Raw genomic sequence first — 22,059 nt, 5'->3', positions numbered from 1 at the left:
GAGTTTTGCAGGGATAAGTGGGGTTAAGTTGGCCTTACATATAGACAAGGTGGTGATCTAATTTAAGGAACAAGGGGGCTGACCCCTTGCTAAAAAAACATTTTCCTTGCTAGCTGACCAGATGCTTGAACTGATTTCACTAGAGATTTATTCTTTGGGATCTGGAAGGCTGAACATACTCTCTAGGGATAGGAGTGCTACAAGCCTTTATCTGCTAGCCCTTATGGGACTTCAGTGACATAGACAAAACAGGGCCTGGCACAGTGGCTCATGCCTGTAATCCCAGTGCTTTGGGAGGCTGAGATGAGAGGATCCCTTGAGGTCAGAAGTTGAAGACTGGGGTGGGCAACATAATGAAACCCCTGGCTCAAAAAAACAATAATAATAACAAAAAGACTCTCATAGTAGAGGTGGCAAACAGGGTAGAGAGGCAAGACTGTGGATGTGGGGATGTGTGGGGAAGGGGTATGTCCTGAAGACCCCACCTGTTCCTCAATACCCCTCCCCCAGGCCTTGCTCAGCCACCGGCCCCGAGAGGTCACCGTTTCCCTGCGGGCCACTGGGCTGGTCCTGAAGGCCATTCCATCCAGCGACACAGAAGGTGAGGAACAGGGAATGCAGAGCAAAGAAAGAGAAGAGATGAGAAGGGCGATGCTGGGGAGAGGACATAGTGACAAGAAGGGGAAGCCCTCCCAGTCATGGAACTGGAGCTAGGTCCAGGGCTTGGTGACTGCCTTCAGGTTGCTTGCCATGGGGTCACCCAGCCTCTAGCATTGGCCTCTGGATGGAGCCTCAGCAGCCTGGTGAGACACAGCTGGAAGGTGGAAGGACTCCGGGGAGGAGTTGCAGTTGGCCTCCTGCCTCAGAATTGAGCCCACAGGGCTAATTGTATTCTGTTTGGAAATTGTGGACTTTGAATGTCATTCCAAAAAAAATGGAGACAATAGAAAATGCCAATTTATGTGCATATAGTAAATTATAAATATTAGCTCATATTATGAGCCCCCTGGTCTCCTGGAATAATGCAAAGGATGGCAATACGGGTCCCTAACATTGCAAACATGCACCAGGGGCCAGGCAGTGAAGCATGTGAACCCTAGGAGATAGATATTATTAGTCTCAGCAACTTTTTACTAGAGAGAAAACTGAAGGAAAGAGAATAACTCACCCAACATCACCTCTGTGAGGAAGACTCAAAACTGAAATTCAAACCCAGGTATCCTCATGCAAGAGTTTATGTTCCTTACCACTGCCCCCCAGAATTGCCAAATCTCAACAGGCTAGACTTAGGGGATGTTATCGGGTGATGCTTGGAAAAGATCATTTCAGAGCAAACAAGAAAGTTCACCCGGGCAGAATTATATCTTGTTCACCATCTATTGCCTTTGTCCATGACATACCCTGGCACGTAGTAGATACTTGATCAACATTGTGTAATACATGAAATGCTATTTTACATTCAAACATTTATTTTAAAAATAAATGCACACATTTGGAATATTCCAGAAGAAATGTGGAATGAAAATACACATGAGCCAGGTTGGAAGGCTTATGAGGAAGCCAACTCTGATCCCTCCTCTCCTATGCAACTACGAGTATTTACTTCATCTCTGAAATCACTGTGGCTTGGCTAGCATTCCAATTATGACACCTTTCTGACAAAAATGCATTTGTGTTCATCATCACAATATTGATGAAGAACTTTCTTGTTTGCTCTGAAATGATCTTCTCTAGGCATCACCCGGTAACATCCTCTAAATCTAATCTGTTGAGATGTGGACATCGTAGTGTCACAATTTTCTTAGCAGCTGGCACAAAGAAACTCAAGAAATTATATCACTTCCCCCCCCCGTCTTTTTTTTTTTTTTTTTGTGACGGAGTCTCGCTCTGTCACCCGGGCAGGAGTGCAGTGGTGCAATCTTGGCTCACTGCAACCTCTGCCTCCCAGGTCAAGCAATTCTCCTATCTTAGCTTCCTGAGTAGCAGGGATTACAGGTGTGTGCCACTATGCCTGGCTAATTTTTCTATTTTTAGTAGAGACAGAGTTTCACCATGTTGGTCAGGCTAGTCTCGAACTCCTGACCTTGTGATCCGCCCACATTGGCCTCCCAAAGTGCTGTGATTACAGGCATGAGTCATTGCGCCTGGCCATCACCTAATAAAATTGCCTCCAGGCAAGTTGAATTTGTGGATGACACATGAAACTCCATCACAGCAAGACACTCTACCCACAGCTCTTTAACACCATGAAGGAGACAGGTAATTGTGGCAGCAGCTCTTAACCTAGAGGTGGTTCAGGAGCAGGCGGTCAAGGGCGCAGGTCCAGAGCCAGATGGGCAGGGCTCACACCCCAGCTTTGCCGCTATCTGTGTGACCTTACGTGTGTGACTTGTATTTGCTCCACCTGTTTTTCCCCCATTTCTAAAATGGAGATAATAAATAGCTAATTTGTGTACATACAGTAAATGATAACGGTTAGCTCTTATTGTTCAAATTGTATTCCTTCTGTTTCTCTCACAGACTCTCCCCACCCCCCAGCCCTAGTCTAGACCCTATCAGAACTCATCTGATGATGCCAGCAGCCTCCATAGAGCACAGACTTCTACAAACCCTCTATAGTTGGCAGGGAGGGACTAAGCCTGGCAGCAGGCACACAGTAATGATTTTTGACACATTATACATTATTAAGCAACCCTGTCTCTACTAGAAATACACACAAAAAAATTAGGCAGGTGTGGTGGTGCACACCTGTAATCCCAGCCACTCGGGAGGCTGAGGCAGGAGAATCACTTGAACCTGGGAGGCGGAGTTTGCAGTGACCAAGATCATGCCACTGCACTCCGGCCTGGGTAACAGAGTGAGACTTTGTCTCAAAAATAATTAATTAATTAATTAATTAATTAATTAAAAAAAACAAAGAAAGTCAAAGAAACACTCAACCTGTTGGCACTAATGCCCTCCTCACCCACTTGGTGCCTCTGTCCTGCACAACCTCCCTGGCTAGGTGCTTCTTATATTCTTAGCATGCTCGAGAGCTACAGAAGTTCAAGAGAACTTCTAGAACTTTATTCCTTTTTAAAAGGGGTGCAGGAGGAAATAATGAAAGGGTAGTGGGTGGGATTTAGGTTGGCGATGGCTGGTGTCCTGAGGATACAGAAACTTGCAGATTCTTCAGGGAAGGAAGATGGATGATTGAGAAAGAGGTCCAACTTGGCTAGGACCAAGCAGATCTGGGAAGTGGGAGCCCAGGGAGGAGTGAGAGGGCCGGGGATGTCGAGATGAGTTCATGGAGATCTTGAGACCTAGAATCTGAAACTCCTCTACTTTCCTTGAGGTCCATTTACAGCCGCCCCCCACCAACCCCCGCCAACCAATCTTATTCAGTTTCAGGGTCTCCTCATTGCCCCCTGCCTGCTGTTTCTGTCACAGACCACACGTGTCTGAATGTCAGCGTGACAGAGGTCATCAAGTCCTCCAACTTGGCGGGAAGGTCCTTCTCTGTAAGTACTGAGTAGACTTGGAAAGGGAGACAGCCAGCTGGGACAGTGGCAGGTGGCTGGGAGCCCAGAGGGGAGGGTATTCAGAGAAGGAACTGACTTCCCAGCCTTTCTGAGCCTTTGCTATTGGATTGGACCTTCTTGTTGGAAGGAATCTGCTTTTCAATCAGTCTGTTTGAAGTGCAGAGTGCCCACTGGTATAAGGAAAGCCCTTTAAGAGTCAAAGCCCTACTCTCCATCTGCTGACCATTTGAGGACCCAAGACATACCCAGATTACTGCAAAATGCACCTAACGTTCTGTCATCGCAGGCGCCACACCACAGCCAGACTACCAAACAACAGCCCAACCTTTGACCAGATCAAACCAGCTCTTTCAATACCCTTGCCCTCTGCACTTTTGCCTTTGCCCATATCAATACTTTTTTTTCTTCTTGAGATGGAGTCTCACTCTGTCACCCAGGCTGGAGTGCAGTGGTGCAATCTCGGCTCACTGCAACCACCACCTCACAGGTTCAAGCGATTCTCCTGCCTCAGCCTCTCGAGTAGCTGTGATTATAGACACACACCACCACACCTGGCTAATTTTTTTTAATTTTAGTAGTGACAGGGTTTCGCCATGTTGACCAAGCTGGTCTCAAACTTCTGAACTCAGGTGGTCCACCTGCCTCAGCCTTCCAAAGCACTGGGATTACAGGTGGCAGCCACCATGCCTAGTCAGTACTTACTGATACAGACATAAAACTATCCATTTTCTCTCTACCCATGGCCTCTGGACTTCACCTCCCCTCAGCTTGGCTTTGGCACCCCATGATTGTGCCTGCACCACGTTCTCACTGTTGTCCTCCCCTCCATGCATCACCCATCAGGCTGACACTCTGATTTAGGCAAAGCCACCTACTTAGTCTGTATGCCCAGGTGGCCAAATGCTTCTGGAATAATCCCTGCATCCCCATTGATCAGATCCGCAGCAAACTCATGACCTCCCCCTCACCCAGATCCTTGGGATCACTCAGCCCTTTCCTCACCCACCCCCTCCAGGCTCTTCTCTATCTGTTTGCAGTTCTCTTTCCCCTAGCTTTGACCTCTTCCTCTCCACTGTTCCTTTTGCTTAGCCTATACCTACTCAGGTCTTTTCCACCGTAAAAGAAAAAAAAAAGGGGGCAAAAAACCCCAACTCTCCCATGACCGAACTACCTCTCTAGCTACCCACTGCATCCCCTTCCTTCCCTTCTCAGTCAAGCTCCTTGAAAGATACATCTCGAAGAGTATCCAACTCCTTATCAATTACTCTTCTACCATGACCATCTGCTTACACAGGTCCCACTGAGGCAAAGTCACCTCCATGTTGCCAAAACCAGTGGTCACTTTTTGGCCCTTATATTTCTTTATTTTTTAAAATAATGCTTCGTTTTGTTTTTTGAGACAGAGTATCACTTTTTTGCCAAGCTGGAGTGCAGTGGCACGATTTTGGCTCACTGTAACCTCCAACTCCCTGGTTCAAGCAATTCTCCTGCCTCAGCCTCCCGAGTAGCTGGGATTATAGGCACATGCCACTACACCCAGTTAATTTTTTTTTTTTAGTAGAGATGGGGTTTCACCATGTTGGCCAGGATGGTCTCCATCTGCTGACCTTGTGATCTGCCCACCTCAGCCTCCCAAAGTGTTGGGATTATGGGCATGAGCCACCATGCCCAACCAAGACAATATTTTAACCTATAAACAAAAGTTTCATTATTTTGGAAAATACAGAAAAGCACAAAAAAGTACATTCACTAGTATTCCCAATCCCTGAAAAGGATGACTATTAACATTTTCAGGTGTAAACACCAAACCTTTTTTTCTAGATATTTTAAGACAATTGATAGCTACACTACATACTGGTCTGTACCTTGGTGTTTTTTACTCAAAAATATATTAAAACCTTGTAAATAGATCTTGATGGGACCTTGCTTTGGTCATTAAATATGTTTTGTGTCATTAAGTACATGTCAGTATTTATTATACGATAGTTGCATATACCTGTATAATTATGTAAATAAATTATAAGAAGACATTTAAGTAAGTTCTCATTTTTCACCATTACAAGCATAATGTGAGGAATTTTGTTAGGGGTAAATATGTGCTAAAAATCAGGTTATGTCTTTTTAGAAAAATGCCTAGAAGTGAAATCATTCAGTTGGGTGGCATCATTTTTATATATTTTGCCAAACTTCCCTCCAGAAATTCTATACCAAGTTCCAATCTGATTGTAGTGTTTGAGTGAAAATTTTGCAGCACAATTCACACATTGATTGATTTTTTTCATCTTCCCAAATTTGATTATCCAACTTTTCATTATTTTGTTTCTTTTATTATCAGTTAGTGAAGCTGAATACTTTCTTGTATTTCTATTTCTTCATTCACCTATTTCCTGTTTATATTCTCATCCGATACTAATATCCTATTGTATAGTGTGAGGACATTAACCCCTTATTTGTCATACATTTTGGAAATACTTTTCTCTGTTTGTCTTTTGATGCTTTTTTAACCTAAAAGAGCTTTATATTGTGATGTAGCAAAATCTACCAATCATTTTCCTTTAATGATTACTGACTCTGATATAATTAAAATTATATATGTCTAAAGACCATGTCTCCCTGAATTTAAGGCATACCATAATTTCACATATTACTAAGAAAGAAACACTTTCTAAACTATGGACAATGCTTTCTTATCACATTGGTTGCAAAATACTCCCTAATTTTAGAGATGCTAAAATGTGTTTTAGAATCAAAATGTCGTGCCGGTTTAATAGTAGTATGCTGTTCCTTCCTTGTGGTTTTATTCTTTTATTTCTTTACTCATTCTAAACATTTTTTATTTTACATAGAAAGTAAAAAGTTCCTCTTCAAAGTTTTCCTTCTTGTTAAAGAATAATAGTAATAAATGTCATAAATAATAGTTTACTTTCTTCAATGACTTCTTGCTTTTTGCTAATAACTTTGTTAAGCCCTATCCATGTAGTACGTTCTATGTCCTTGTACTTTAACCAAGATATCTGTGTTGGACATGCTAACAAGCATGTCCCAGCTCGCAGCCTATGCCCCTTTGACTTCCTCTTTTCCTTTGTTCTCCATTGCCTTTACCTATTTAGAAAAGTTTTCCGTTGTTAACTAATCGGGTTCAGTTTAGATTGTGAAGTCTAGCTCCAATCAACAGAGATCAGACACAGCAGTAAGGACTGAATGTGTAAGGAATAAATATGCCTGCCTTTCCTTTGTTCATTGTACTCTTGTGGCAAGATGGCTAACAAGTAGTATCCTTTCTGCAGAAAGTAAAATTGCCTTGCTGAGAAAACTTTTTGTCTAAATGCTAATTTTTCTTTGCAGTACTTAGGAAAAAGTATTCTGTATCTAACATTTTATAATCTGATTTATGTAATTACATTATCTGTAATTACTGGGAGTCTAATCCTTCTGTTTATTGGGTTCACTGAACCCCTCCCCATGGTAGCTTAATTCCTTATTTTTCAGTTATGAGTTCATATTTCTTGGGGACTTACCTGTGGGAAAACTGGTTGGAAAAATTGTTCTTCTAGAGAAATTCTGAATTTGTTTTTGCTAACTGCCTCAGAGATGTTATCAGCTCAGGACCATATTTTGGCTGAGAAATTTCCAGAGCATGAAGATAGTGTACATTTATACCCCAAATTCACAGCAGGATAGGCTTGTAGCTAAGAATTTCCAGGAAAGACTTGCCTTCCTTACTCACAGCACAAGCCAAAGTGGATTGGCTTTTCTTCTGTGATCTTCCCTATTTCTGTTTTTGTTTCTTCATTTGTTTCTTTTGTTTTATTTTGCTTTCTAGTCTTTCACTAAGAGTGTAGCCTTCAAGAATCCCTGCTTCATTCAGGCACACAGCATTGTCTCCCATTTCACATGGCTATTTAAACCCAAGCCCTTTGATTCCTAAGATTATTAACAAATGTTCCTAGGACAGCCAAAGCATCTGACTTACATAATTTCAACTTATTTGGAATTTATTCACATTTCCTTCATTGCCTGGTACATGATCAACTTTTTAATATTCAATAGCAACCAAAAATACATTTGCTTTCTATATATAAAATATATGAAGTATGATGCTTAGTTATTAAATCAAACATTATATTACTATAATCTGCAAATTTAAAACATTTTCTGTCTACTTTGTCTCATCAAAACTGAGAGAGGTTTGTGGATGTTCCTGCTATGGTTTTGATTTTGTCAATTCTATCTGGATTTCTTGGAATGTGAACTTTCTTCTAGTTTTGATGCTGCTGTTATATAATATGATGCCTTCTTATGCCTAGTCTTTGTATGAGACTGTTTTGGTTTTTTTTCCCCTCTCTCTCTCTGGAAACCTTAGATAGTTTATTTCACAGAAGATGTCACAGGAATACACCTCAGTGGGATCTTTTTTCATTCATCATTTTGGACATTCTCAGTCTGGAGACTTATCTTTCAGTTACCAGATGCTTTCTAATACAATCTTTAAAATCATTACCTTCCCTTTATTTCTTTGGTTTCTCTTCCTACTATAATAGTAGGATGCTTGACCTCCTAGATTAATGCTCTAAGTGTCTCATCTTTTCTCTCCCATGGTCCTTCTCTTTGTCATTTCTTCAGCTTTGGGGGAGTTTTCTTCAAATTCATTTACTGGCTATTTAAACTATTTAGAAACTCTTTGTTTCTTTGTTATTCATTTTAAATAGCATTCTAGCTTCATTGATGTATCTCTGAAGATATTGTTTATTTCAAATTTTCTTCTGCTCTCTGAATTGTGTCTATTTTCTTGGAATTCTTGTTTTCTGTTTGCTTGTTGTAGTCTCTCTCTTAATGTTACGTCTCTCTTAGTATGTTCTCTCGACTGGGCATGGTGGCTCACACCTGTAATCCCAGCACTTTGGGAGGCCGAGGAGGGCGGATCATGAGGTCAGGAGTTTGAGACCAGCCTGGCCAACATGGTGAAACCCTGTCTCTACAAAAATACAAAACGTAGCTGGGTGTGGTGGTGGGTGCCTATAACCCCAGCTACTCGGGAGGCTGAGGCAGAATCGTTTGAACCCAGGAGGTGGAGGTTGCAGTGAGCCGAGATTGCACCATTGCACTTTAGCCTGGGTGGCAGGGCAAGACTCCATCTGAAAAAATAAAAAAAATGGTCTCTCTCTTAACTCAAAGAGTGGGGCACTAAAAATCTAAGTCAATGGTAGGCTTCTCAGTGCACAGTCAGAAGGCCATGGTCCTTTCCGTGGGGGGAACCCAGATGGCAGTATCTGCAAGTCTCTTTGCTAGGATAGTTTTGATTTTCCAGAAATGAGTACTTTGGGCTCCTTTGAGTAAAGGGGGCCAGGAATGAGGAGTGGATAAGCCTGAATATACTTGTCACTCTGGAGCTGAGCTGGGAAAGGGGACAGGTCTCACCATTCAGTCAGCAAACTTCCATGTAACCCATCTATTTGGAATACAGGACTTTGCTCCATCCTCCACCATTTGTGGTGTCTCCAAGTCCAGAGTCTCTCTGGTTCTGTTTCTCTGGTTTCTGTGGCAAAGGTAGGGTTCATTGCATCACTGAGTAGAAGATTAGCAATCTAGCTGCTCCTCAAGCCAGCTTTCACTCAGTTCTCCTTTGTCAGGCTCCTACTGATCCCTACCATCTGTGGAGCCTGGTACCTCCAGCTAATAAACCTTACTAATAAACCTTACTAGAGTTTTGAAACTTTCTCAAAGCTTCCTTATGCTTGACCTTCCTCTTCCATGATAAGTTATCCAAGCCATTTCTCTATCCTTTCTCTGCACTTCAACATTATAGTCTAGTACTTTAGTTGTCTTCTAGTCTAATTAAAGGTGTACCTACTTGTTTTAAGGTGAATTACAAGGTGGGGGGGAGGAGAAAATGCATACTCTGCCATTGTGAAATCAGAAGTTCTCATCTCTTTATTTATTTATTTTATTTATTTATTTTGAGATGGTGTCTCACTCTGTCACCAGGCTGGAGTATAGAGGTCTGATCTCGGCCCACTGCAACCTCCGCCTCCCAGGTTCAAGCAGTTCTCCTGCCTCAGCCTCCCGAGTAGCTGGGACTACAGGCATGTACCACCACGCGCCTGGCTAATTTTTGTATTTTTAGGAGAGACGAGGTTTTACCATGTTGGCCAGGATGGTCTTGATCTCTTGACCTCATGATCCACCCTCCTCAGCCTCCTAAAGTACTGGAATTACAGGAATGAGCTGCTGTGCCCAGCCATCTCTTTATTTTTAAGACATTTTTCTTATATTTTAGACATGCCTCTTGTAAAGAGCATGTGGTTGGATTTTGCTCTGACTGAGCGTTTCTTTTTAATATAGTAAAAATCACATAACATAAAATTTACCACCTTACCATGTTTTAAGTGTCCAGTTCAGTGGTGTTAAGTACATTCTCATTGTGAAACACATTTGTTTTTGTTTTTGACAAATGATAATTTAATCCATTGACACTAACTTTACATGCTATTTGGTATGACTCTGCTGTCTTATGTTGTACTTTCTGATTTTTTAAGTGCTTTTTTTGCCATCTTTTTATGTTTCTTTTTGCTATATTGCTCAGGTTTTGTTTCCTCATTTCCTCCCTCTGATGATATGAAAGTTATATGTCCCTCCCTCCCTCCCTCCCTTCCTTCCTTCCTTCCTCCCTTGCTTCGACACAGTCTCGCTCTGTCACCAGGCTGGATTGCAGTGGTGCCATCTCAGCTCACTGCAATCTCTGCTTCCCAGGTTCAAGCCATTTTCCTGCCTCATCCTCCTGAGTAGCTGGGATTACAGGCATGGGCCACCACACCCAGGTAATTTTCATATTTTTAGTAGAGACGGGATTTCACCATGTTGGCCAGGATGGTCTTGATCTCCAGACCTCATGATACACCTGCGTCGGCCTCCCAAAGCGTTGGGATTACAGGCATGACCCACTGCGCCTGGCCATAGGTACTCCTTTTCTGTGAGCGTTTACCCTTAAATTAAAAATATGTACACTTTTTTTGAAATTAAACTTTTTATTTTTATGGATTTGAAGTACAAGTACAGTGTGTTACATGGATATATTGCATAGTAGAGACATCCCGGTTTTTAATGTACCCATCACCTGAATACCCGACTGATGGTATTTCATCCCTTATCTCCCTCCCACTCTCCAACCATTTGGAGTCCCCAGTGTCTTTTATTCCCCTTTGCATGTCTGTGTGTACCCACTGTTTAGCTCACACTTGTGAGAACACGTGGTTTTGATTTTCTGAGTCACTTCTCTAGGGATAATGGCCTCTAGTTCCATTCCTGTTGTTGCAAAAGACATGATTTCATTTTTTTTATGGCTGTGTGGTGTTTGATGGTGTGTGTGTGTATATGTGTGTGCATATATGTAGGTATGTGTATCTATATATATGCCACATTTTAAAAATTCAATCATCCATCAGTGGACACTTAGGTTGATTCCATGACTTAGCTATTGAGAATAGTGCTGTAATAAACAGACCAGTGCAAGTGTATTTTTTACATTATGATTTCTTTTCCTTTGGGTAGATGCCCAGTAGAGGGATTGCTGGATCAAATGGTAATTCTATTTTTAGTTCTTTGAGAAATGTCCATATTGTTTTCCATAGAGGCTGTACTAATCTACATTCCCAAAAACGGTGTATAAGCATTCTCTTTTCTCTGCATCCTCACCAACATCTGTTGTTTTTGACTTTCTAATAATAGTCATTCTGACTGGTATGAAATTGTATCTCACTGTGGTTTTAATTTGCTTTTCTCTGATGATTAGTGATGTTGAGCATTTTTCTTTTTTTGTTAGCCACTTGTAAGTCTTCTTTTGTCTAATATCTATTCATGTTCTTTGACCATTTTTTTGTGGGGTTGTCTTTTTATTGTTGAGTTGTTTGAGTTCCTTGTAGATTCTGGATATTAGTCCCTTTGTCAGATGCATTGTTTGCAAATATTTATCCCAATCTGTAGATTATGTTTACTCTGTTGATTATTTCTTTTGCTGTGTAGAAGCTTTTTAGTTTAATTAAGTCCATTTGTCTATTTTTCTTTTTGTTACATTTCCTTTTGAGGACTTGGTCATAAATTATTTGTTTAGACCAATGTCCAGAAGCTGTTTTCCTAATTTTTTTTTTTAGGATTTTTATAGTTTCAGGTCTCACATTTAAGTCTTTAATCCATCTTGAGTTAATTTTTGTATATGGTGAGAGACTAGGCTCCAGTTTTGTTCTTCTGCTTATGGCTCTCCAATGATCCCAGCACCATTTATTGAATGGGGTGTTCTTTCCTAGTGTATATTTTTGTTGACGTTGTCAAAGATCAGTTGGTTCTAAGTATATGACTTTATTTCTAGCTCTGTTCCTTTAATCTATGTGCCTACTTTTACCAGTATCATGCTGTTTTGGTTATTATAGCCTTGTAATATAATTTGAAGTCAGGTAATGTGATACCTCTGGCTTTATTCTTTTTGCTTAGGATTGCTTTACTATTCTGCTTTTTTAGCTCTTCTGCCTCATATGTGTTCATCAGGGATATTGGTTCTTTTTTGGCTTCATATAAATTTTAGAATTTTTTTCTAATTCTGTGAGGAATGAGGGTAGTCTGATAGAAATTATGTTCAATCTATAGATTGCTTTGGGCCATATGGTTGTTTAAATAATACTGATTCTTCTAATCCATGAACATGGGATGTTTTTCCATTTGTTTGAGTCATTTATGATTTTTTTCATCAGTGTATTGTAGTTCTCCTTGTAGAGATGAAATCTTTCATCTCCTTGGTTAAATGTATTCCTAGGTATTTTTTTTCTAGCTATCATAAATGGGATTGAGTTTCTTGTATGCAACATACAATTAGATCCTGTTTTGCCTATCTATTCCACCAGCCTGTATCTTATTGATCATCCTACTTTAGCCTCCTGAGTAGGTGAGACCACAATGCCAGCCACTATGCCCAGCTAATTTTAAAATTTTTTGTAGAGAAGAGGTCTGTGTTGCTCAGGTTAGTCTCAAACTCCTGGACTCAAGCAATCCTCCTGTCTTAATGCTTAGGACTCAAGCATCCCAAAGTGTTGGGATTACAGGCATGAGCTACTGTTCCCAGCTGAGCCTATATCTTTTAAGTTGAGCATTTAGTCCATTTACATTTAAGGTTAGTATTGATATGTAAGATTTTGTTTCTGTCATAATTATTACCTAGTTGCTGTGCAGTCTTGTGTAATTGCTTCATAAGACCTACATGTTTTATACTTTCCTGTGCTTTTATAATGATGAGTATCACCTTTTTGTTTCCATGTTTAGAAATCCTTTAAACATTTCTTATAGGACCTGTCTAGTAGTTACAGATTCCCTTAGTGTTTCCTTGTCTGGTTTGTACTTTATTTCTCCTTCATTTATGAATTTAGTTTAGCTGGATACAAAATTCTTGGCATCTTTTTTTCTTTAAGAAGACTGAAAATAGAACCCCAGCCTCTTCTGGCTTGTAAGGTTTTGGGTGAGAAGCCTGCTGTTAGTCTGATGGAATTCTCCTTTTAGGTGATTAGACAAAATGTGTATATTTGAAATTATATTTATATATTAATACTTCAATGAAGCTGGTTTCTAACACTATCATAAATGTTTTATATTCCTTTGATCAATTTTGAATGGAATTCCATCACTAGAGCTTAAACCCTGTTCTCAGAGTCTTTAAATACTCTATAAATTCAGAGACATCACTTTCTTACAGACTTTCTTCTACATGCCTATTACTTGTTGGCCTCTTTCCCTGAACTCCTTTTCCTAGATCCTTAAGTAGCTACTGTCCTCAATTTCTATCCATGGCTCACTTCTTTTCTTATTTCCTGGACTACCAAACTCACAAGAATTTAGTTCCATTGGTTAAGTCCTCCCAAATCTGTATCTCCTGCTCTGATATTCATACCTGAGTTTCTGACTCCTGCATTGAACTAAGTTAGCATGAACTGGATGTCCCACAATACCACAAACTCAAGATATTTAAAATCAAAGCCAGTACTTTCCAATAGTTAAGAGCTCTCTAGAGCCAGATTGTCTGGGTTCAGATCTTGCCTCTGCCATTTACCAGCTATGTGATGTTAAGCAAGTTAATCTCTCTGTGACTCAGTACTATTTTACAAAATGGGGAGACAGTTGTTCCTCAGTATCCAGGGGGGATCATTTCCAGGACCCCCAAGGATACAAAAATCCATGGATGCTAAAGTCCCTTACTGTTGGCCCTTCATATCTGCAGGCTCCACATATGCAGATATGGAGGGCCAACTGTAATAACATTACCTACCTCATCCAGTTAGGAGGATTGATTGTGCCATACGAAGCTCTTAGAAGAGTGCTTGGCTAAGTAAACATTATGTATGTGTTAGCAGTCATTTTTATTTCATCTCCTCCTTATATATCCCCTGTTGCATTTAATGGTACCATCATTAACCAATCACCTCTGCCAGAAAGCCAAGAGTCATCCCTGCTGCCTCATCTTCCTCACTTTCCTGTGTCCTGATGGAACACTTCTCAAATCTCTCCCATCTTGTCTGTCTTCTCTCTTCTTATCCAGCTTGGTTGACCAACTATCCCAGTTTGCCTGGGACTAAAGGGGTTTCCTGGACTTGGGACTTGGAGTGCTAACACCAGGAAAGTTCCAGGCAAATCAAGCAAGTTGGTCACCCAAGTCTGACCTTCATCTATCCCCTTCCAGTTGGTCTCCCTGGCAATATCTGATCCTCCTTAAGTCCATCTTCCTGCCCATGTTATTCCATCCTTAAAACCCTTCCATCATCTCCCATTCTCCAAGGACAGAAAAACTCTTCAGTGTTGTATAGCTTCACTCCACCACTTCTCCATCTGCAGCTCTGAGCACTCCCTGCTGGCTCTTCCCACCATTCATTTGGAAGTGTTCCTGAAGTCACATCTCTGTGCCTTTGCTCATGCTGGTTGCCTGACCTGAAACCTCATTCCTCCCTTCCACCTCCCCACCTTCTTTTTATCATTCCTACTCATCCTCCAAGTTGAGATTCCAGTGTCATGATCCTCAGGAGGCCTTTGCTAATGCTTTTCCCCCTTCCTTCCACATCTCCAGCCTCCTCCCCTCACTCAGGTGAGCTAAGTGTACCACCTCTGTGCTTGCCCCCATAGGACCCTGCAGACACAGCCATGGAAACATTTGTGACAGGATAAATGGCATGATCTTTGTATGTCAATGACCTGGAAGCTCCCTATACTCAGGACCCTCATCTTAGTTGGTATGGTGTCTGGCCTGCAGCAGGGCCTCACCAGATGTTTATTGAGTCATCTAGTCTGCCCTCCATCTCATGCCAGATCCGGAAGCTCACTCCTTCTGAGGCAGCCTATCCACTGTAGGAGAGCTCTGATTGGCTGAGAGGTCTGCCTTGAGCTGAAATCTGTCTTTATAGAGTAGTCCAGTATTTAAGTTTTAGGTTCCAAGTTGGACCTATTTACCTTGCTGTTACATTTCCTCTTTCAAAGTCAGTTCCTTAAAGTAGTTTCTGTTTTTAATGACCTCTTTAAACCACCTGGTCAGGGGCTTTTTGAAAGTCTAAACTTATCACTTCAGCAAGTTCCCTTTTATCCCTATATGGACCCTGCTAGGGGAAAATTCTAGTAGCTGTGCTTTCCTCTTGGAGCCAGGCAGGTCCACGTGTATGTTTTGTACAAATGGATTGGATGATAACTACTGAGCAGTAAGGGGAAGCTCATGGTGAGCTGGAGTGAGAAAGAAGGCAGAGACAGCTTGAAGAACGGTAATGGGGGCAAGGCCATTGTGGCTGGCTTAGTAAGTGTAAGGGTCAGATATGACCTTAGCTGGACTGGAAGTTTGAAATAGAAGATAAATGGGAAATAAAGCAGAAACAGAAGAACTGGGGCTTTGGGTATAGAAAATTGGTAGCCAACAACAGAGAACAGGAAACAATTAACAGCCCTTTGCCCATTCCTTCATCTTACTGAGAGCAAATCCTGTGCAAATTCTGCATCTGGCCCTTTCCACTGGCTTCGATGGCTGCATTTATTGACTAAAATATAAGACCCTTGTGGTCCTTATGGGCCAAAGCCAAGCAGGTAGGGTGTGTCTAGGTGTGCAGACCACAAAGAGAAATGAAAGGCATCTGCCAACGCTGCAGGCAGGTGGGAGCAAGCCCAGAGACAGTGTATGATTAGCTAGAAGTGGGGGCCAAGTCCATGGCCAGGTCGTGGTGACCCAAATCCTGCCAGAGACACCTAGAGCAGCCTGATGCTAAAGAAGGAACACCAAGTTGAGAGTCAGAGAGCTGCCCCCATAGCTACCACTGTGCAGGCTTCAGTGGGTCATATTCAAACTCCAGTCTTTTGACCTAAGGAAACCATGCATTTCACTCACTAGCTGCAATCAATTCAGGTGCAATTCCATTAACTATAGCAAACAGAAAACCCGTGGCTTTTCCCCAACACCTCCCCCCACCCAAGTTCATGCAGGACTTCAGCCTCCTGCAATCTCTCCAAGTATTTCTGGAAGGTCATGAGTGGCATTCCAGTATCAACAATCATTCCATTACCTGTCCAGTCAGTGCCCACTAGGTTCCACTGCCTGGCCCCCTGACCACAACCTCCCACTGTGGCTGACAGCTCCAGAGCACTAAAGGTGCTTTTAAAAGGGTTTGTCTGTTTTTTGTTTTTTTGGAGACAGAGTCTCACTCTGTTTCCTAGGCTGGAGTACAGTGGTGCAATCTCGACTTACTGCAACCTCCACCTCTGGGTTCAAGCAATTCTCCTGCCTCAGCCTCTCAAGTAGCTGGGATTATAGATGCCTGTCACCATGCACAGCTAATCTTTTTGTAATTTTGGTAGAGACAGTGTTTCACCATGTTGGACAGGCTGGTCTCAAACTCCTGACTTCAGGTGATCTGCCCACATTGGGCCTCCCAAAGTGCTGGGATTACAGGCATGAGCCACTGTGCCCTGCCAAGGTGCCACAGGTTGTGTTGGCAGCAGGGGAGAAACCCCCTCTCCTCTGCGTGTTACCTTCTATCCTGGAGTCCTCTGTCCTCAATTTCTATACATGGCTCATTTCTTTTCTCATTTCCTGGACTATCAAACCCCGTCTTACAGAGGTTTTGGTAAATCTCTCACAGCTCACCCATTCAGACTCACAGGAGTCTATGAATAATGGGGTGATAGGTGGGGGCTTGGCCTAGGGGACAAACCAAGAAGAGAAAGAACCCACAGTAGCTTCCCCTCCCCCTCTGACACCTGAGACTTCATCACTGAGTCCATTAGTCATGCTTGGCTCCTTCTTGGAAAATTATAATTAATAAAGAGTTTTTAACAGGGTCTTGGGCTCTGTTCCACGCACTTAATATATACGGTCTCACTTAATCTTCACAACAATCCTAAAAGGTAGCACAGAGAGATTAAGAAACATGCTCAAGTCACACAGCTAATAAGTAGAGCCAGGATTAAAGCCTGGGCAGCCTGGCTTAGAGACTATGCTCTTACCCTCCTCCCAGCGGATCCTGCACACCCTGTCCACAGACTTCTGGCTGCCTACCTCCATCCCCTAAAAGTTCAGCTGAAATTCCTGGGCATGCACAAACCCCCAGTTTAGGCTGTCTGCCTCTCCTAAGTGACGTTGAAAAATTCAGCAGTTGTTCTTAGCCCTGCCTACATGCAGGACCTTTTTAAAAAATGCCTGGGCTCAACTCCATGCCACTTAAATCAGAATCTCTGCTATTATGGAATTTTGTTTTGTTTTGGAGACAGAGTCTTACTCTGTCTCCAGGCTGGCGTACAATGGTGCGATCTCTCACTGCAATCTCTGCCTCCTGGGTGATTCTCCTGCCTCAGCCTCCCAAGTAGCTGGGACTACAGGCTCATGCTTCCATGCCCAGCTAATTTTTTTGTATTTTTAGTATAGGCGGGGTTTTGACACATTGCCCAGGCTGGTCTTGAACTCCTGAGGTGGGGTGATCCACCCACCTCCACCTCCCAAAGTTCTGGAAGCCACCACACCAGGCCGATACTGTTTTTGAAAATTGATTCTTATGGGCAGCCATGCTTAGGAATACTTGAACGAGATGGTCTCCAAGACCTCTGGCAACTCCGGGGTTTTGTGGTTGTAAATTTCCTAAAGCTGCTGTCTGTGTGTGGAATGAGCCATAACTTCTGAACGCTCCATCTGGAATCCACAATGCTCCAAGTTCTCTGCCCAGTGGGAGGCGACCTCTCTAGATCCACTCCCTCAGGTCAGGAGTTATAAGGAGTCTGGGGGTGCTTTCCTTTGGCCTGATCTGAGGCGTGGGGTCCTTGGCTGCTTTCTAGACCCTCTGTGTCTGCTGCAGGTAAATAATATATGTGATTTAATGCTGAGAACTGGGGTCAAGACTTTTAAAACCCCTGAAATACCCCCAAATTCCACACATGTTAACATGCCAGTCATATAGGAGGTGCTCGGAAAATGTTGAAGAAATCAACACTCAAGCTCAGACAACTTGACAACCTGGCAAGCACTAGCCACAGCATTCCCATTTGTGTTCAAAATCAAGGACAACAGGTTGGGAAAAGATTGAAAAAACTATGTGAGATCCAAGGGCAAGGGCAGCTTAGAAGCAGTTTGTGCAGGGTTGTCACTACTCAGCCACTTGCAGGTGGAGAGCTGGGGACCCCATGTTCTAAACTGAAGAAACACACCAGATTCCAGGGTAGGAGATGTTGGCAGGGCTACCTGTTGAGCAAAGGCAACACTCACACACGCCATCTCTCCCTTGCAGACAGTGACCAACACCTTCAGGACAAACAATATCCAGATCCAGAGCCAGGATCAGAGGCTGCTGACATTGTCACTGGACAAGGATGATCAACGCACTTTCAGGAATGTGGTCAGGTGAGGCTTGGCCTGCCACCCTTAGAGGTCCAGGGCCCATGGGACAAACTGAAGTAGGTGCCAGCTCCTGCCGCCTCCTGCGTCTAGCACAAGACACCTCATTGGAGGCAGAGCCTGTGGCCAGGCAGGTGTCCCTGGTGAGCATGGACTGAGGCCACTGCCCTATGCCTTGGATCCAGGAAGTAGAGGCAAATGAATGGCTGACTCAGAGCAGCAACTGACATGCATTTTCCCCAGATACCTCTGCATATACTTAGCCTGTAGCCTCCTGATCCCGCCCCCTCGGTAGGCACGGGCCCCTCCCACACAGGCTGACCTTCTATGGCATCTGTGTCCCAGTTAGCCGACCCTTACTGGTTTCCCCTCAGGAGGTGTGTTGGGGTAAGGGAGGGATACACAGAGTCACTTGCTTCAGGCGTCTCCTCCCAGGCCCAGGTTGTTCTTTCTCATCCAAACTCTTCTTCTTTCTTCTGCATGGCCGCCTCCTCTATGCCCTACAATAACGGCTCTGCCTTTCAGATGCCCTGGGCAGATCTGATCCCTGAGACGGGTCACCTGAGCTAGTCTCTCTCCACTCACAGATTCGAGGTCGCTCCCTGCCCAGAACCATGTTCTGGGGCCCAGAAGTCCAAGGCGCCATGGCTCAATTCACATGGGGAAAAGGAGATGAAAACAACCAAAGCCAAGCTCAGACCCCTCCTGATGCCTATCAACACGTTCTCTGGCATTGTCCAGTGAGCCTGCGGGGGGGACAGCAGGCCCAGGAGGGAGGATATACTATCCCATCAACCCCAAACACTTACACCAATAGCCAGAGCAAGGCCCAGCTCTGCGGGGCAGCTTTGGCCTTGATCAGGTGCCAGCGAGTGTCTGGGAGCACAGGGAGTCTGCTGTGCAGGCTGTGATGAAAAAGGGCTCACACGGAGGCCTATGGATGGCCTGGGCAATGCCACAGCTGCTTGAGAACACACACACCAAGCCCAGCTTCTCACACAGATGTCTACTCCTTCATTTAGCTTTAATTCCCACTTCTCCCACTGTCCTCTCCCACTCAAGCTCCTAACCCAGCCCTTAAAACCAGGGTTAGAGCTGCTATTTTGACCAGAGCCCTGCGGTCCTAGGGGAAAATGGGAAGCAGGGAACAGCAATGGCACTGCCTCCCTCCCAAGTCTCTTCCCTTCCCACTCTCAGGCCACTGCCCACCTCACTCAGCCCAGGCAAGGGCCTCTATCAGGTGAGGGGAAAATGTTAGATTCAATAAATGTACACTGAAGCCCTTCTGCTTTCATCTCATACCTAGCAATATTTATATGTTAAGAGGAATCATCAGGGCAGTCCTTTATATAACCCAATGAGTCCACTTGAGCTGGGTAAGAGTTCTGTGAAGTATAAACTGGTATGTTCTGTGTCCTGCCTCTTGCTTGCTCTGTCACTGCTCTGGAGTGCAGTGGCGCCATCACAGCTCATTGCAGCCTTGATCTCCAGGGACCAAGTGGTCCTCCCACCTCAGCCTCTCAAGTAGCTGGGATCACAGGCACATGCCACCATGACAAACTAGGTTTGGGTTTTTTTTGTTTGTTTGTTTGGAGGCTTTTTTTGTAGAGATGAGGTCTTCCTATGTTGCCCAGGAACGTAGGCAACCTCGGCCTCCCACCTCAGTCACCCAAAGTGCTGGGATTACAGGTGTGAGCCACCACACTGGCCACACCAGAGATTAAATATATAAAAAATTCTTGGCTTTTATGTTCAAAAACCTACATCTAGGTGTAAAATAGACCAATGACACATCTTTAGTTTCCTCATCCCCAGAAATAGGTATGGTGTTGGGGGAAAGAAACAGAGAGGACAAAATGCTTGGACTTGAGTCCTGTCACCTAGACGGAGTGCCAGGGGATGATGGTGGGCATGGGGGTAAGGTTAGGGTGGTAGAAGTTTCCCTTTTAAGTTTGGGAATCCAAGAATAGAGAAGAGGGCACTTTGCCTTGGGCCTCATTGCCCCAGGAGTAGAAGTAAGTCTCAATGGCAGGACACATTCTCAATGCCAAGGAGAGTGTAAGATGGACCACCTGGGGTGCAGAGGCAGAGGTGCCCAAGGGCAGCCTTAGAGAGAGTCCCTGTGCCTGCATGGGACATGGGCAGCAGGCAAAGATTTTCCCAGGCAGCAGTGTGAAGCATGGCGCCTGAAGGCCAGGTACAGAATTGTGGGCACCTTCACAGACACCAGCACAGTGCAGCAAGGAAGGGAGCCTGGTGGATGCCATTCACTCCATTCTCACTGCCCCCACCCTGACTCTGATGGTTTTACTTGCCTGAAGCAATCCAGGTGTTTAGCCCAAGTTCCTGGGCAACACCAGCAGCCAGCGGCTGGACAGGGCCCATGGTCTACCTTGGGGTGCACCCTGCAGGCCCCAGGACATGCCTCTCGCACACCTGCACATGTCCAGGCACATTGGAGTCTGACACCTGCCTCCCAGTGGACATGAACACAGGACAGGTCAGGACTGAGAAGTGGATGGTTGTGATATCCTCCACTGAGGTTGTCCACAGCAGGACCCAGGGAAGGGCGTAACTAGGGACTATCATCAGTGTGACTGAGGTGGTTTTAAACCTGAAATGACTGCAGTAGCATTGAATTAGAGTGAGTTTACCTAGAGGAGACTAGATTTTATTTTTCCTGTCACTGGCATGACGTAAACAGATTCATACCAATTTGATCATTCAGTCATTAGGTTTTCAGTAGACATCTGCAGTGTTTACCAGTTATTGAGGTTAAGTAAGGCCCCTGGGCCTTCTCCCCAACATACTGTGTACCAGCTGACAATGAAGGCAAGTCATAGACTGAATTCCATTACACATAGACATGTGTTGCCAAGTACTTCTGCTCCATCTCCAGCCAAATTAAGTGCTCTGAGCAAGCCTTGCACAAAAAGCTTACTGAATCAGGGGCTGTACACTGGACCATTCTGAAGCAAACCCTACAGCATCCTTCCAAAAAGGGTTTGGACTACTAGAATCTCTAGATTATTATATCCCATTCCAGCAAGAGAAGAAATGCTTTCAGAAAAATTATACCCAACCCAGGTGACTTGGACACCACTGATTTTACCAGTGAAAAACTATTTATAATATCTATTATGTTCATTAGTGACACTTCTGTTGATTTAAGATGAAGTGCTTGTCTTAGCTATCTCTGTCTCTTTGATGAAAAGCTACCTAACCACCTCAGCTGTGTGTACTCTCATACAGGGCACCTGAGCACCCTTAGGTGTAGATTAAAACTAAGCAGCACACACATAGGGTTCTGGGGGCTGCCAAGTGCTGGCAGATCGGCTGCAAGGAGTGTCCCTGGACGACTGCCATCAGCTGTCAGCCCTCCTTAGGGATTTTCCCAGCTGGAGACAACCGTGTCACCCAAGGTCATGCCACTCCCGAGGGCAGCACGCATCCAGTGAAACCATTCTAGGCCCTGGGATCAAAAGTACCTGCCTTCCTGGGGCTTGGATTCTGGTGACGACAGACAATAAACAAGGTCCACACATAAACTATAAACCTGTAGTGCCTTGGACAGTGATAAGTGCTAGAGAGAACAACAAAGTAGGGAAAGGGAGTGGGATTCTTGGGGGCAGGGTGGGGACAGGGTTATGGGAT

The 22,059-nt window shown here is 43.9% G+C and overlaps 1 protein-coding gene and 1 long non-coding RNA gene across 5 annotated transcripts in view; one reads left to right on the top strand and one right to left on the bottom strand.

The window, feature by feature from the left end:
* Positions 1–19,817, top strand: part of PIK3R6 (phosphoinositide-3-kinase regulatory subunit 6) — a 61,088-nt gene extending 41,271 nt beyond the window's left edge. For both annotated transcript variants that reach the window (XM_035300016.3, XM_078373030.1), the window contains 4 exons: positions 511–601; positions 3,385–3,500; positions 18,299–18,411; positions 18,993–19,817. In XM_035300016.3, the coding sequence (XP_035155907.3) occupies positions 511–601; positions 3,385–3,500; positions 18,299–18,411; positions 18,993–19,149 (477 nt within the window). In that variant the 3' untranslated portion in view covers positions 19,150–19,817. The remainder of the gene's footprint in view (positions 1–510; positions 602–3,384; positions 3,501–18,298; positions 18,412–18,992) is intronic.
* The window catches only part of LOC144582576 (uncharacterized), a 124,832-nt gene that overhangs the window by 57,095 nt on the left and 45,678 nt on the right, over positions 1–22,059 (bottom strand). The gene's annotated exons all lie outside the window — the stretch shown is intronic.

The sequence above is a fragment of the Callithrix jacchus genome, chromosome 5 (genome assembly GCF_049354715.1).
Source record: "Callithrix jacchus isolate 240 chromosome 5, calJac240_pri, whole genome shotgun sequence".
Classification (NCBI taxonomy): Eukaryota; Metazoa; Chordata; class Mammalia; order Primates; family Cebidae; genus Callithrix; species Callithrix jacchus.
This window is presented reverse-complemented; position numbering and strand designations above follow the sequence as displayed.